This window comes from Salmo salar, chromosome 15 (assembly GCF_965601325.2).
Source record: "Salmo salar chromosome 15, fSalSal1, whole genome shotgun sequence".
Classification (NCBI taxonomy): Eukaryota; Metazoa; Chordata; class Actinopteri; order Salmoniformes; family Salmonidae; genus Salmo; species Salmo salar.
Window position 1 is genome coordinate 99,513,029 of NC_138305.1, and position 16,972 is coordinate 99,530,000.

Genomic DNA, 16,972 nt, shown 5'->3' on the forward strand with positions numbered 1-16,972 from the left:
AGGCTACTGGGTTGCAGCCAGCTAGTGACACTGACTAAGTTCAGGGCAGGCTACTGGGTGGCAGCCAGCTAGTGACACTGACTAAGTTCAGGGCAGGCTACTGGTTGGCAGCCAGCTAGTGACACTGACTAAGTTCAGGGTAGCCTACTGGGTGGCAGCCAGCTAGTGACACTGACTAAGTTCAGGGCAGGCTACTGGGTGGCAGCCAGCTAGTGACACTGACTAAGTTCAGGGTAGCCTACTGGGTGGCAGCCAGCTAGTGACACTGACTAAGTTCAGGGCAGGCTACTGGGTGGCAGCCAGCTAGTGACACTGACTAAGTTCAGGGCAGGCTACTGGTTGGCAGCCAGCTAGTGACACTGACTAAGTTCAGGGTAGCCTACTGGGTGGCAGCCAGCTAGTGACACTGACTAAGTTCAGGGCAGGCTACTGGGTGGCAGCCAGCTAGTGACACTGACTAAGTTCAGGGTAGCCTACTGGGTGGCAGCCAGCTAGTGACACTGACTAAGTTCAGGGCAGGCTACTGGGTGGCAGCCAGCTAGTGACACTGACTAAGTTCAGGGCAGGCTACTGGGTGGCAGCCAGCTAGTGACACTGACTAAGTTCAGGGCAGGCTACTGGGTGGAGGCCGGCTAGTGACACTGACTAATTTCAGGGCAGGCTACTGGGTGGCAGCCAGCTAGTGACACTGACTAAGTTCAGGGCAGTCTACTGGGTGGCAGCCAGCTAGTGACACTGACTAAGTTCAGGGCAGGCTACTGGGTTGCAGCCGGCTAGTGACACTGACTAAGTTCAGGGCAGGCTACTGGGTGTCAGCTGGCTAATGACACTGACTATGTTCAGGGCAGGCTACTGGGCAGAGTCCAGCTAGTGATGGCTTTTTAACAGTCTGATGGCCTTGAGATAGAAGTTTTTCAGTCTCTCGGTTCCACCTTTGATGCATCTGTACTGACCATGCCATCTGGATGATAGCGGGGTGATCAGGCCGTTGCTCGGGGTGGTTGATGTCCTTGATGAGCTTGGCATTCCTGTGACACCGGGTGCTGTATATGTCCTGAAGGGCAGGCAGTGTGCTTCCGGTGATGTGTTGGGCTGACCGCACCACCCTCTGGAGAGCCCTGCATTTGTGGACGGTGCAGTTGCTGTACCAGGCTTTGATACAGCATGACAGGATTCTCTCAATGGTGCGTCTGTAAAAGTTTGTGAGAGTCTTAGGGGCCAAGCAGAATTTCTTCAGCCTCCTCAGGTTGACGAGGCTCTGTTGTGCATTCTTCAACACACTGTCTGTGTGGGTGGACCATTTCAGACTGTCAGTGATTTGTACGCCAAGGAACTTGAAGCTTTTCACCTTCTCCTCTGCGGCCCCGTCAATGTTGATGGGGGTGTTCTCCCTCTGCTGTCTCCTGGTCCATGATCAGCTCCTTCGTTTTGTTTACTGTGAGAGAGAAGTTATTTTCCTGGCACCACTCCACCAGGGACCTCACCTCCTCCCTGTAGGCTGTTTCGTCCTTGTTGGTAATCAGGCCTACCACTGTTGTGGCGTCTGCAAACTTGATGATTAAGTTGGAGGCATGCGTGGCTGCGCAATCATGGGTAAACAGGGAGTACAGGAAGGGGCTGAGCAAGCATCCTTGTGGGGCTCCTGTGTTGAGGTTTAGCGTAGTGGAGATGTTGTTGCCTACCTTCACCACCTGGGGATGGCCGGTCAGGAGTTCCCTGAAGTATTTCCATTGTATATAACTTACTAGTATAAGAATATTTTGAAGATAAATACACAACGCAGAGGATGAGAGGACTAAAAACTAGAGTACTAATGGTCAATAGGGAATTGAATAGGAGTTGGGTTTCAGTTCAACAGCTGTTTAGAACCTGTGGAATGTCACTCCTGAACTCAGAGCTACGTGTGCTACGGTCTGTACATTGAGTTGGGAGCAGGATACTTGTTATTTGGCCATTGGCCCAGTGGTACTACAAGGATTTCCGATTGGTCAACCCCAGGCTAGGATGGGGGGTTATAAATGGCATCCTGTTCCTTTGTTTGGTGGAGAAAAGCTGAGGACAGTGGAGACTGAACATCTACCTCCCAGCATAACATCTTGATTTGTCCTTCTCAAATAAACCTATTTTTCTCCCTCTGATTTGCTTTGGAGTTTGTGTTATTGAAGATATCAATTTCTAACACTAGCAATACCTAGTGGAATCATCATCATAGTATTTACATTGTATATAACTGACAGTAATACATAGTGGAACCATCATCATAGTATTTACATTGTATATAACTTACTAGCAATACATAGTGGAACCATCATCATAGTATTTACATTGTACAGTTGAAGTCGGAAGTTTACAAACACTAAGGTTGGAGTCATTAAAACTTGTTTTTCAATCACTCCACAAATTTCTTGTTTACAAACTATAGTTTTGGCAAGTCGTTTAGTACATCTACTTTGTGCATGACACAATACATTTTTCCAACAATTGTTTACAGAGAGATTATTTCACTTATAATTCACCTTATCACAATTCCAGTGGGTCAGAAGTTTACATACACTAAGTTGACTGTGCCTTTAAACAGCTTGGAAAATTACAGACAATTATATAATGGCTTTAGAAGCTTCTGATAGGCTAATTGACAACATTTGAGTCAATTGGAGGTGTACCTGTGGATGTATTTCAAGGCCTACCTTCAAACTCAGTGCCTCTTTGCCTGACATCATGAGAAAATCAAAAGATATCAGGCAAGACCTCAGAAAAAAATTGTAGACCTCCACAAGTCTGGTTCATCCTTGGGAGAAATTTCCAAACGCCTGAAGGTACCACGTTCATCTGTACAAACAATAGTACGCAAGTATAAACACCATGGGACCACGCAGCCGTCATACCGCTCAGGAAGGAGACGCGTTCTGTCTCCTAGAGATGAACGTACTTTAGTGTGAAAAGTGCATATCAATCCCAGAACAACAGCAAAAGACCTTGTGAAGATGCTGGGGGAAACAGGTACACAAGTATCTATAGCCACAGTTAAACGAGTCCTATATCGACATAACCTGAAAGTCCACTCAGCAAGGAAGAAGCCACTGCTCCAAAACCGCCATAAAAAAATCCAGACTACGGTTTGCAACTGCACATGGGGACAAAGATTGTACTTTTTGGAGAAATGTCTTCTGGTCTGATGAAACAAAAATATAATTGTTTGGCCATAATAACCATCGTTTTGTTTGGAGGAAAAAGGGGGAGGCTTGCAAGCCGAAGAACACCATCCCAACCGTGAAGCACGGGGGTGGCAGCATCATGTTGTGGGGGTGCTTTGCTGCAGGAGGGACTGGTGCACTTCACAAAATAGATGGCATCGTGAGGAAGAAATATTATGTGGATATATTGAAGCAACGTCTCAAGACATCGCAAATGGGTCTTCCAAATGGACAATGACCCCAAGCAAACTTCCAAAGTTGTGGCAAAATGGCTTAAGGACAACAAAATCAAGGTATTGGAGTGGCCATCACAAAGCCCTGACCTCAATCCTATAGAACATTTGTGGGCAGAACTGAAAAAGCGTGTGCAAGCAAGGAGGCCTACAAACCTGACTCAGTTATACTAGCTCTGTCAGGAGGAATGGGCCAAATTTCAACCAACTTATTGTGGGAAGCTTGTGGAAGGCTACCCAAAACGTTTGACCCAAAACGTTTGACCCAACAATTTAAAGGCAATGCTACCAAAGACTAATTGAGTGTATGTAAACTTCAGACCCACTGGGAATGTGATGAAAGAAAAAAAGCTGAAATAAATAAATCACTCTACTATTATTCTAACATTTAACATTCTTAAAATAAAGTGGTGATCCTAACTGACCTAAAACAGGGAATTTTTACTTGGATTAAATGTCAGGAAATGTGAAAAACTGAGTTAAAATGTATTTGGCTAAGGTGTATGTAAACCTCTGACTTCAACTGTATGTAACTGACAGTAATACATAGTGGAACAATCAACATAGTATTTACATTGTATATAACTTACTAGTAATACATAGTGGAACCATCATCATAGTATTTACATTGTATATAACTGACAGTAATACATAGTGGAACCATCATCATAGGATTTACATTGTATATAACTGACAGTAATACATAGTGGAACCATCATCATAGTATTTACATTGTATATAACTGACAGTAATACATAGTGGAACCATCATCATAGTATTTACATTGTATATAACTGACAGTAATACATAGTGGAACCCTCATCATAGTATTTACATTGTATATAACTGACAGTAATACATAGTGGAACCATCATCATAGTATTTACATTGTATATAACTGACAGTAATACATAGTGGAACCATCATCATAGTATTTACATTGTATATAACTTACAGTAATACATAGTGGAACCATCATCATAGTATTTACATTGTATATAATTGACAGTAATACATAGTGGAACCATCATCATAGTATTTACATTGTATATAACTGACAGTAATACATAGTGGAACCATCATCATAGTATTTACATTGTATATAACTGACAGTAATACATAGTGGAACCATCATCATAGTATTTACATTGTATATAACTGACAGTAATACATAGTGGAACCATCATCATAGTATTTACATTGTATATAACTGACAGTAATACATAGTGGAACCATCATCATGGTATTTACATTGTATATAACTGACAGTAATACATAGTGGAACCATCATCATAGTATTTCCATTGTATATAACTGACAGTAATACATAGTGGAACCATCATAATAGTATTTACATTGTATATAACTTACTAGTAATACATAGTGGAACCATCATCATAGTATTTACATTGTATATAACTGACAGTAATACATAGTGGAACCATCATAATAGTATTTACATTGCATATAACTGACAGTAATACATAGTGGAACCATCATCATAGTATTTACATTGTATATAACTGACAGTAATACATAGTGGAACCATCATCATAGTATTTACATTGTATATAACTGACAGTAATACATAGTGGAACCATCATCATAGTATTTACATTGTATATAACTGACAGTAATACATAGTGGAACCATCATCATAGTATTTACATTGTATATAACTGACAGTAATACATAGTGGAACCATCATCATAGTATTTACATTGTATATAACTTACTAGTAATACATAGTGGAACCATCATCATAGTATTTACATTGTATATAACTGACAGTAATACATAGTGGAACCATCATCATAGTATTTACATTGTATATAACTGACAGTAATACATAGTGGAACCATCATCATAGTATTTCCATTGTATATAACTGACAGTAATACATAGTGGAACCATCATCATAGTATTTACATTGTATTTAACTTACTAATAATACATAGTGGAACCATCATCATAGTATTTACATTTTATATAACTTACAGTAATACATAGTGGAACCATCATCATAGTATTTCCATTGTATATAACTGACAGTAATACATAGTGGAACCATCATAATAGTATTTACATTGTATATAACTTACTAGTAATACATAGTGGAACCATCATCATAGTATTTACATTGTATATAACTGACAGTAATACATAGTGGAACCATCATAATAGTATTTACATTGCATATAACTGACAGTAATACATAGTGGAACCATCATCATAGTATTTACATTGTATATAACTGACAGTAATACATAGTGGAACCATCATCATAGTATTTACATTGTATATAACTGACAGTAATACATAGTGGAACCATCATCATAGTATTTACATTGTATATAACTGACAGTAATACATAGTGGAACCATCATCATAGTATTTACATTGTATATAACTGACAGTAATACATAGTGGAACCATCATCATAGTATTTACATTGTATATAACTTACTAGTAATACATAGTGGAACCATCATCATAGTATTTACATTGTATATAACTGACAGTAATACATAGTGGAACCATCATCATAGTATTTACATTGTATATAACTGACAGTAATACATAGTGGAACCATCATCATAGTATTTACATTGTATATAACTGACAGTAATACATAGTGGAACCATCATCATAGTATTTACATTGTATATAACTGACAGTAATACATAGTGGAACCATCATCATAGTATTTACATTGTATATAACTGACAGTAATACATAGTGGAACCATCATCATAGTATTTACATTGTATATAACTGACAGTAATACATAGTGGAACCATCATCATAGTATTTACATTGTATATAACTTACAGTAATACATAGTGGAACCATCATCATAGTATTTACATTGTATATAACTTACAGTAATACATAGTGGAACCATCATCATAGTATTTCCATTGTATATAACTGACAGTAATACATAGTGGAACCATCATCATAGTATTTACATTGTATTTAACTTACTAATAATACATAGTGGAACCATCATCATAGTATTTACATTTTATATAACTTACAGTAATACATAGTGGAACCATCATCATAGTATTTCCATTGTATATAACTGACAGTAATACATAGTGGAACCATCATTATAGTATTTCCATTGTATATAACTGACAGTAATACATAGTGGAACCATCATCATATTATTTACATTGTATATAACTGACAGTAATACATAGTGGAACCATCATCATAGTATTTCCATTGTATATAACTTACTAGTAATACATAGTGGAACCATCATTATAGTATTTCCATTGTATATAACTGACAGTAATACATAGTGGAACCATCATCATATTATTTACATTGTATATAACTGACAGTAATACATAGTGGAACCATCATCATAGTATTTCCATTGTATATAACTTACTAGTAATACATAGTGGAACCATCATTATAGTATTTCCATTGTATATAACTGACAGTAATACATAGTGGAACCATCATCATAGTATTTACATTGTATATAACTGACAGTAATACATAGTGGAACCATCATCATAGTATTTACATTGTATATAACTGACAGTAATACATAGTGGAACCATCATCATAGTATTTACATTGTATATAACTGACAGTAATACATAGTGGAACCATCATCATAGTATTTACATTGTATATAACTTACAGTAATACATAGTGGAACCATCATCATAGTATTTACATTGTATATAACTGACAGTAATACATAGTGGAATCATCATCATAGTATTTACATTGTATATAACTTACTAGTAATACATAGTGGAACCATCATCATAGTATTTACATTGTATATAACTGACAGTAATACATAGTGGAACCATCATCATAGTATTTACATTGTATATAACTTACTAGTAATACATAGTGGAACCATCATCATAGTATTTACATTGTATATAACTGACAGTAATACATAGTGGAACCATCATCATAGTATTTACATTGTATATAACTGACAGTAATACATAGTGGAACCATCATCATAGTATTTACATTGTATATAACTTACTAGTAATACATAGTGGAACCATCATCATAGTATTTACATTGTATATAACTGACAGTAATACATAGTGGAACCATCATCATAGTATTTACATTGTATATAACTGACAGTAATACATAGTGGAACCATCATCATAGTATTTACATTGTATATAACTGACAGTAATACATAGTGGAACCCTCATCATAGTATTTACATTGTATATAACTGACAGTAATACATAGTGGAACCATCATCATAGTATTTACATTGTATATAACTGACAGTAATACATAGTGGAACCATCATCATAGTACTTACATTGTATATAACTGACAGTAACACATAGTTGTAATGGAAATTATATGATTAATGGTTTGACTAAATGATTTCACTCAGAAACCATATAACCTGTTGAAATGTATTAGGTAATTATAAGGCTATAATAATATGTTAAGAACTATAATCCAATACTGTGTGTGAGGAGACTGTTTAAGACTAGGACACTGTTACTACTTCAAAATGAGCAGGGCAGAATTGATAAGACGACCTTGGGAAAGGAACAGGAGAAGAGGCCTCCCTAAGTTAGGGAGGGAAACAACGGACTGAGAACGGCTCAGCTGGCAGGAGATTAGAAGACAGGTTGCAAGGTTTGATAATGAATGTATGTGTACTGTGGAAAAATACAGCCGCCTAAAGCGGGGTGGAGTTCTCTACTGATGTAAGTTTATTTGTGTGTGTGTGTGTGTGTGTGTGTGTGTGTGTGTGTGTGTGTGTGTGTGTGTGTGTGTGTGTGTGTGTGTGTGTGTGTGTGTGTGTGTGTGTGTGTGTGGTAATATAAAAGGCTGTGTGCATTGTATGAATTTTAGAGCTCTCATAAATAAACGTTTTGACCATTGTAGGCTGGTTCTTCGTCTGCTTCATTCAACCAGAATCTTACACACTCTGGGGGGCAGACTGAGTAGTTTAACTGAAGTTCGGTTTAAGAACATTGATAACTTAATTCCCGTAACAATTGTGGAACCCTCATCATAGTATTTACATTGTATATAACTGACAGTAATACATAGTGGAACCATCATCATAGTATTTACATTGTATATAACTGACAGTAATACATAGTGGAACCATCATCATAGTATTTACATTGTATATAACTGACAGTAATACATAGTGGAACCATCATTATAGTATTTACATTGTATATAACTGACAGTAATACATAGTGGAACCATCATCATAGTATTTACATTGTATATAACTTACTAGTAATACATAGTGGAACCATCATCATAGTATTTACATTGTATATAACTGACAGTAATACATAGTGGAACCATCATCATAGTATTTACATTGTATATAACTTACTAGTAATACATAGTGGAACCATCATCATAGTATTTCCATTGTATATAACTGACAGTAATACATAGTGGAACCATCATCATAGTATTTACATTGTATATAACTGACAGTAATACATAGTGGAACCATCATCATAGTACTTACATTGTATATAACTGACAGTAATACATAGTGGAACCATCATAATAGTATTTACATTGTATATAACTGACAGTAATACATAGTGGAACCATCATCATAGTATTTACATTGTATATAACTGACAGTAATACATAGTGGAACCATCATCATAGTATTTCCATTGTATATAACTTACTAGTAATACATAGTGGAACCATCATCATAGTATTTACATTGTATATAACTGACAGTAATACATAGTGGAACCATCATCATAGTATTTACATTGTATATAACTGACAGTAATACATAGTGGAACCATCATCATAGTATTTACATTGTATATAACTGACAGTAATACATAGTGGAACCATCATCATAGTATTTACATTGTATATAACTGACAGTAATACATAGTGGAACCATCATCATAGTATTTACATTGTATATAACTGACAGTAATACATAGTGGAACCATCATCATAGTATTTACATTGTATATAACTGACAGTAATACATAGTGGAACCATCATCATAGTATTTACATTGTATATAACTGACAGTAATACATAGTGGAACCATCATCATAGTATTTACATTGTATATAACTGACAGTAATACATAGTGGAACCATCATCATGTTGTTGTTTATTTTATTTGACATTATTTAAAAAAAATGTAATCTTATTGTCATAGGCGTCGTAAGGATTGGACCAAGGTGCAGCGGGTAAAGTGCTCATCTTCTTAATTTATTTAAAGAAAACACTTAAACAAAATAAACAAACGACGAAAACAGTTCCATAAGGCTCCCAGGCTATACAGAAAATAACCACCCACAAAACACAAGTGAAACAAACACAACTAAATATGGCCTCCAATTAGAGACAACGACAACCAGCTGCCTCTAATTGGAGGTCATTGCAAAAAACCCAACATAGAAAACTAGATATAAACATAGAAATAGAAAACATAGAACCTAAACCCAAAACACCGAAACACACAAAACAAACACCCCCTGCCACTCCCTGACCAAACTACAATGACAAATAACCCCTTTTACTGGTCAGGACGTGACACTTATTTGTATTTAATTAAATGTATCGACCGAAGAGGCCACAATATAACAGCAGTAGTGTTGTACTTGTATACATAATTATATGTACCAATATTATTACTACTGAAATAAATTGTATTTCATTATCCTCATTGCATTGTACTGTATTTACTGACGCTTTACCACCAATGTTCCCTCTATGCTGCATGGGTGCCTCACAGACGAAATATCAGCCAGCGCAGAGAAGCACCAGATTGAACTTCACTCAACTTTCTAGAGTTTTCCCTGTTAACACTATCAACGTTTCCCTTAACTGTGGGAATTGAGATCGAATCAACGCAATATTAGCCACTTTTTAACTGAACATTTTTACCCCAGCTTCTTCTCCCCAATTTTGATCTTGTCTCATCGCTGCAACTCCCCAACGGGCTAAGAAGGCATGACCTGTCAAACCATGCTCTTAACACCCACCCGCTTAAACCGGAAGCCAGCCACACCAATGTGTCGGAGGAAACACCGTTCAATCGGCAACCAAGGTCAGCCTGCAGGCGCCCGGCCCACCATAAGGAGTCACTAGAGTGCGATGAGCCAAGTAAAGCCCCACCGGCCAAACCCTCCCCTAATCCGGACGACGCTGGGCCAATTGTGCGCCGCCCTATAGGACTGCCCGGGATCAAACCCGTAGTGACGCCTCTAGCATTACGATGCAGTGCCTTAGACCGCTGTGCCACTCGGGAGGTCCAATATTAGCCACGTTCAATGCAACATACCGAAAGAAAACTAACTATCCAAGACTTAGTATGCAAAACTAACTATGCAAAATGTTTTGATGTAGGCAGTGTGCATCGGAATAGTATTCTATTGTATTGACAGGCACGACTCAGGCCCATACTCTACACAGACCCGTGCTCATAACCAATCAGAGCTGCAGTAGGCCTATATGCAAATAATCATATATAGATTTGTGCCATTCACCTTGAACTGGACTGTTTTACAGCATGAGCGTCACGATTATTATCAAAGCGATACTGCATGTAGCGACGTGTGCACATTTTGTTCATATCCTTTGCTAGTTAGTGAGTTATTTGCCCAGTTATAAGTAACTTGTAGTCAGCAATGTGGGAGTGGTTGCTTCCTACAAGAGCACAAAACATGTACATGTCTAGTCATCTTTGAAAATCAAGTCAGGTGAAGATGTTTGTGTTGTTGTATGTCTTAAAGGGGCAGTGTTGTATTTTGAGACAGACTTGAATAAGCTAAGTCGCCAATAGGCAGAGAGTAGCATCATTTGTCTGATTCTCTGTGATAATGGTATGGGAATAATAATTTTTATTTTGTAAAGTGTTTGTAAAGTGTTTTCTTGCATCAAACAACAAAACAACATTTTCAGTCACTTTTTCTGAAGGACAAGTGGATAAACATGTTCATGTCAAGCCCTGCATGTTTTTTTCAAAAGTATCATGGAATGTAGGTCTACAATGAACACCACACATTGGCTGCGACTGTAGGCTGAATGATAGAACAGCTATTTCCATGTTAAAATGTGATGGGATGCATTTTCTCCATTGTTGTTGATGGTAGGCCACTCTGGTAGTCCTACATTATGATCAAATAGCCACAATAGCCTACTTGGCCACTGTTAAAAGTGTAACTTAAAGCGGATACAGCCTTAGTGTTCATAGTGAACACACACCGGAAGTTGCACAGAATTTTCAGAATGTTCAAGTTTGCACTCAGCAGACCTGACATCTGCTCAGTACTGAAAACAAAAAGAGGGAACATTGTGTACCACTACACTGCTTTGGCAAAATCTACTAATTGTATTTCATGCCAATAAAGCATTCTGAATGAGGAAGAGAGAGAGGCATTTCAGCTAGCTTGTGAGAAGTGTTGGGTTTCTAGTAGGAGTCCTTCAGGGTGTTAGGTTAGAGGTGTTAAGTCAGTCTGCCAAAGTCACATCCAGCATCCAGCCATGTAGAAAGAGCATAGAAAATAATGCAGACAGACAGACAGAGAGAGAGAGAGAGAGAGAGACTGGTGGAGGAGGTGAGGGAAGGAGAGAGGGAGCAGGAGAGGAGGGAAGGAGAGAGAAAGAGCAGGAGAGGAGAGGGACAGAGGGATAGCAGAAAGAAGAGAAAAAAGAGAGAGGAGAGAAGGGTCGCCAAGAGAAACAGAAGACAGACTTGACAGGAAGAGAGGAGAAAAGGAAAGAAGGGGAGTGAGAACACTTCCCTGGAATAGCCAGGCAGCAACCAGAGCTGTAGCAGACTCCTCCCCCTCAACCCCTCCCTCTCGCTTCATCTCTTTCTCGTTCCCCATCTCGCTCTCTCTCTCTGTCGCTGAGGCAGTCTGCTACTCTGTCGTTTGACCAGGCAGTTAACAGAGGAGAGAGCTCAGCAACTGGAAAGAAAAAGAGAAGGAGAAAGAGAAAGAGAAAGAGAAAGAGAGAATTATTCTCATGACTTTCTGTCTTTCAGTATGAAACCCCCAGTTTGTTTCTCTAAGAGAGGTTGCTCTGATTTGGAGTTTTAACTGGACTTTCTGCTTCCTCTGTGTTGTTATCTGTGGACACTCTCCGGACATTCCTTTGGGATTTACTCGGACCGCACCGCGAGGATCTAGTGTGTTTGTGTGTTCGCTGGGCCATGCCCGCCACTGGTAGCCGGTCATCCAGCGCCAGGGGTACATCATTAAAAGGGGGCCACCACCACAGGGGCTGTGCCTGCCAACACTTATTCCGTAAAGTCCTGATCAAGTGTGGCTGCTGCTATGCCCGGGTCAGAGGTCAGTAGTACAATACACACACGTCTGCTGTTGTGTCTGTTTTACTGTGTGTGTGTGTGTGTGTGTGTATATTGTGTGTGTGTATGCATGTGTCTGTGTGAGTGTGTGTTTCAACAAACCAATTACTATCCTCTACCCTCCTCATTGTCTCTTCTCCTTCATTCACTCTCTTCTTCCCTGTAATACCACTGTCAGTTCAGCATTCATTCTCTTCCGTCTCTGCCATATTTGCTCAGATGTCCAGCCGCCACCTCCTTATCTCGCTCTCCGTTCTGCAGGGAGAGTGTACTGTGTAGTGTGTACTAATAGTTTAAGTGTGCCTATTGCTCCTCTCCTCCACACTGCCCCCAGCTGGAGCAACAGATGTGTGTCACTCCCCTCACAGAAAGCTTGGGAGTACATACAGAGAAACTGACTATATACTGTAGTGAGACGGAGACAGGGACAGGGACTAGAATAGTGTGTGTGTTTGCTTGTGTACTGTAGAGAGAGACAGGGACTAGAATAGTGTGTGTATTTGCTTGTGTACTGTAGAGAGAGACAGGGACAGGGACTAGAATAGTGTGTGTATTTGCTTGTGTACTGTAGAGAGGGACAGGGACTAGAATAGTGTGTGTATTTGTTTGTGTACTGTAGAGAGAGACAGGGACAGGGACTAGAATAGTGTGTGTATTTGCTTGTGTACTGTAGAGAGAGACAGGGACAGGGACTAGAATAGTGTGTGTGTTTGCTTGTGTACTGTAGAGAGAGACAGGGACTAGAATAGTGTGTGTATTTGCTTGTGTACTGTAGAGAGAGACAGGGACTAGAATAGTGTGTGTATTTGCTTGTGTACTGTAGAGAGAGACAGGGACAGGGACTAGAATAGTGTGTGTATTTGCTTGTGTACTGTAGAGAGAGACAGGGACTAGAATAGTGTGTGTATTTGCTTGTGTACTGTAGAGAGAGACAGGGACAGGGACTAGAATAGTGTGTGTGTTTGCTTGTGTACTGTAGAGAGAGACAGGGACAGGGACTAGAATAGTGTGTGTATTTGCTTGTGTACTGTAGAGAGAGACAGGGACAGGGACTAGAATAGTGTGTGTGTTTGCTTGTGTACTGTAGAGAGAGACAGGGACTAGAATAGTGTGTGTATTTGCTTGTGTACTGTAGAGAGAGACAGGGACTAGAATAGTGTGTGTGTTTGCTTGTGTACTGTAGAGAGAGACAGGGACAGGGACTAGAATAGTGTGTGTATTTGCTTGTGTACTGTAGAGAGAGACAGGGACAGGGACTAGAATAGTGTGTGTATTTGCTTGTGTACTGTAGAGAGAGACAGGGACAGGGACTAGAATAGTGTGTGTATTTGCTTGTGTACTGTAGAGAGAGACAGGGACAGGGACTAGAATAGTGTGTGTATTTGCTTGTGTACTGTAGAGAGAGACAGGGACTAGAATAGTGTGTGTATTTGCTTGTGTACTGTAGAGAGGGACAGGGACAGGGACTAGAATAGTGTGTGTGTTTGCTTGTGTACTGTAGAGAGAGACAGGGACTAGAATAGTGTGTGTATTTGCTTGTGTACTGTAGAGGGGGACAGGGACAGGGACTAGAATAGTGTGTGTATTTGCTTGTGTACTGTAGAGAGAGACAGGGACAGGGACTAGAATAGTGTGTGTATTTGCTTGTGTACTGTAGAGAGAGACAGGGACAGGGACTAGAATAGTGTGTGTATTTGCTTGTGTACTGTAGAGAGAGACAGGGACAGGGACTAGAATAGTGTGTGTATTTGCTTGTGTACTGTAGAGAGAGACAGGGACAGGGACTAGAATAGTGTGTGTGTTTGCTTGTGTACTGTAGAGAGAGACAGGGACAGGGACTAGAATAGTGTGTGTATTTGCTTGTGTACTGTAGAGAGAGACAGGGACTAGAATAGTGTGTGTATTTGTTTGTGTACTGTAGAGAGAGACAGGGACAGGGACTAGAATAGTGTGTGTGTTTGCTTGTGTACTGTTGAGAGAGGCAGGGACAGGGCATGGAGAAGTCACAGAATCTTCTGGTAATATGGAGAGAAGGAAAATATTACGTGTCAGTTTGTGTGTGTTTAGGTCCTTGAGAGAGGTATCACCCATCTGGGTGTCTGTGTTGGCTAAATACGTGCAGCACGTGGATGGATTAAAACACTAGGGGACAGAGCTGATTCTTCAGACTTGGCTACTCTGAAAAATTCCACCAGCTCAAACAGCAAGCTATTTTAGTCAAAACAGTTATTCTCTCTCTCTCTCTCTCTCTCTCTCTCTCTCTCTCTCTCTCTCTCTCTCTCTCTCTCTCTCTCTCTCTCTCTCTCTCTCTCCCCCTTTCCCTCTCTTGCTCTCATTCTCTCTCTCTCTTGTACATTTTGAGTTTTTAAGTCGATAAATGAGAATGAACGTAATCTATTGCTGGTCGAAAAAGCTTGCTTTCTGAGCCTTTTTACTGTTTTGGTCCAACATGAAGTTACTATAAGACTTGTTTTGATGCAACATGAAGTTACTATAAGACTTGTTTTGATGCAACATGAAGTTACTATAAGACTTGTTTTGATGCAACATGAAGTTACTATAAGACTTGTTTTGATGCAACATGAAGTTACTATAAGACTTGTTATGATCCAACATGAAGTTACTATAAGACTTGTTATGATCCAACATGAAGTTACTATAAGACTTGTTATGATCCAACATGAAGTTACTATAAGACTTGTTATGATCCAACATGAAGTTACTATAAGACTTGTTTTGATCCAACATGAAGTTAATATAAGACTTGTTTTGATCCAACATGAAGCTACTATAAGACTTGTTTTGATCCAACATGAAGTTACTATAAGACTTGTTATGATCCAACATGAAGTTACTATAAGACTTGTTTTGATCCAACATGAAGTTAATATAAGACTTGTTTTGATCCAACATGAAGTTACTATAAGACTTGTTTTGATCCAACATGAAGTTACTATAAGACTTGTTATGATCCAACATGAAGTTAATATAAGACTTGTTTTGATCCAACATGAAGTTACTATAAGACTTGTTTTGAGCCAACATGAAGTTACTATAAGACTTGTTTTGATCCAACATGAAGTTACTATAAGACTTGTTATGATCCAACATGAAGTTACTATAAGACTTGTTATGATCCAACATGAAGTTACTATAAGACTTGTTATGATCCAACATGAAGTTACTATAAGACTTGTTATGATCCAACATGAAGTTACTATAAGACTTGTTTTGATCCAACATGAAGTTGCTATAAGACTTGTTATGATCCAACATGAAGTTACTATAAGACTTGTTATGATCCAACATGAAGTTAATATAAGACTTGTTATGATCCAACATGAAGTTAATATAAGACTTGTTTTGATCCAACATGAAGTTACTATAAGACTTGTTTTGATCCAACATGAAGTTAATATAAGACTTGTTTTGATCCAACATGAAGTTACTATAAGACTTGTTTTGATCCAACATGAAGTTACTATAAGACTTGTTATGATCCAACATGAAGTTAATATAAGACTTGTTATGATCCAACATGAAGTTACTATAAGACTTGTTTTGATCCAACATGAAGTTAATATAAGACTTGTTATGATCCAACATGAAGTTAATATAAGACTTGTTATGATCCAACATGAAGTTAATATAAGACTTGCTATGATCCAACATGAAGTTACTATAAGACTTGTTATGATCCAACATGAAGTTACTATAAGACTTGTTATGATCCAACATGAAGTTAATATAAGACTTGTTTTGATCCAACATGAAGTTAATATAAGACTTGTTTTGATCCAACATGAAGTTAATATAAGACTTGTTTTGATCCAACATGAAGTTACTATAAGACTTGTTATGATCCAACATGAAGTTACTATAAGACTTGTTATGATCCAACATGAAGTTACTATAAGACTTGTTATGATCCAACATGAAGTTAATATAAGACTTGTTTTGATCCAACATGAAGTTACTATAAGACTTGTTATGATCCAACATGAAGTTAATATAAGACTTGTTTTGATCCAACATGAATTTACTATAAGACTTGTTTTGATCCAACATGAAGTTAATATAAGACTTGTTTTGATCCAACATGAAGTTACTATAAGACTTGTTTTGATCCAACATGAAGTTAATATAAGACTTGTTTTGATCCAACATGAAGTTACTGTGTGTTAATCTAATAA

At 38.3% G+C, this 16,972-nt stretch overlaps 1 protein-coding gene across 3 annotated transcripts in view; it reads left to right on the forward strand.

Annotated features, from left to right (window-relative positions):
* The first annotated feature begins 12,303 nt into the window (after positions 1–12,303).
* The window catches only part of LOC106572685 (rho guanine nucleotide exchange factor 25), a 103,619-nt gene continuing 98,950 nt past the window's right edge, over positions 12,304–16,972 (forward strand). For 2 of the 3 annotated variants that reach the window (XM_045696312.2, XM_045696313.2), the window contains exon 1: positions 12,305–12,762. In XM_045696312.2, coding sequence (XP_045552268.1) covers positions 12,624–12,762 — 139 coding nt within the window. In that variant the 5' untranslated portion in view covers positions 12,305–12,623. Of the gene's footprint in view, positions 12,763–16,972 lie in introns of all 3 variants that reach the window. The other variant, XM_045696314.2, reaches the window with a different exon arrangement.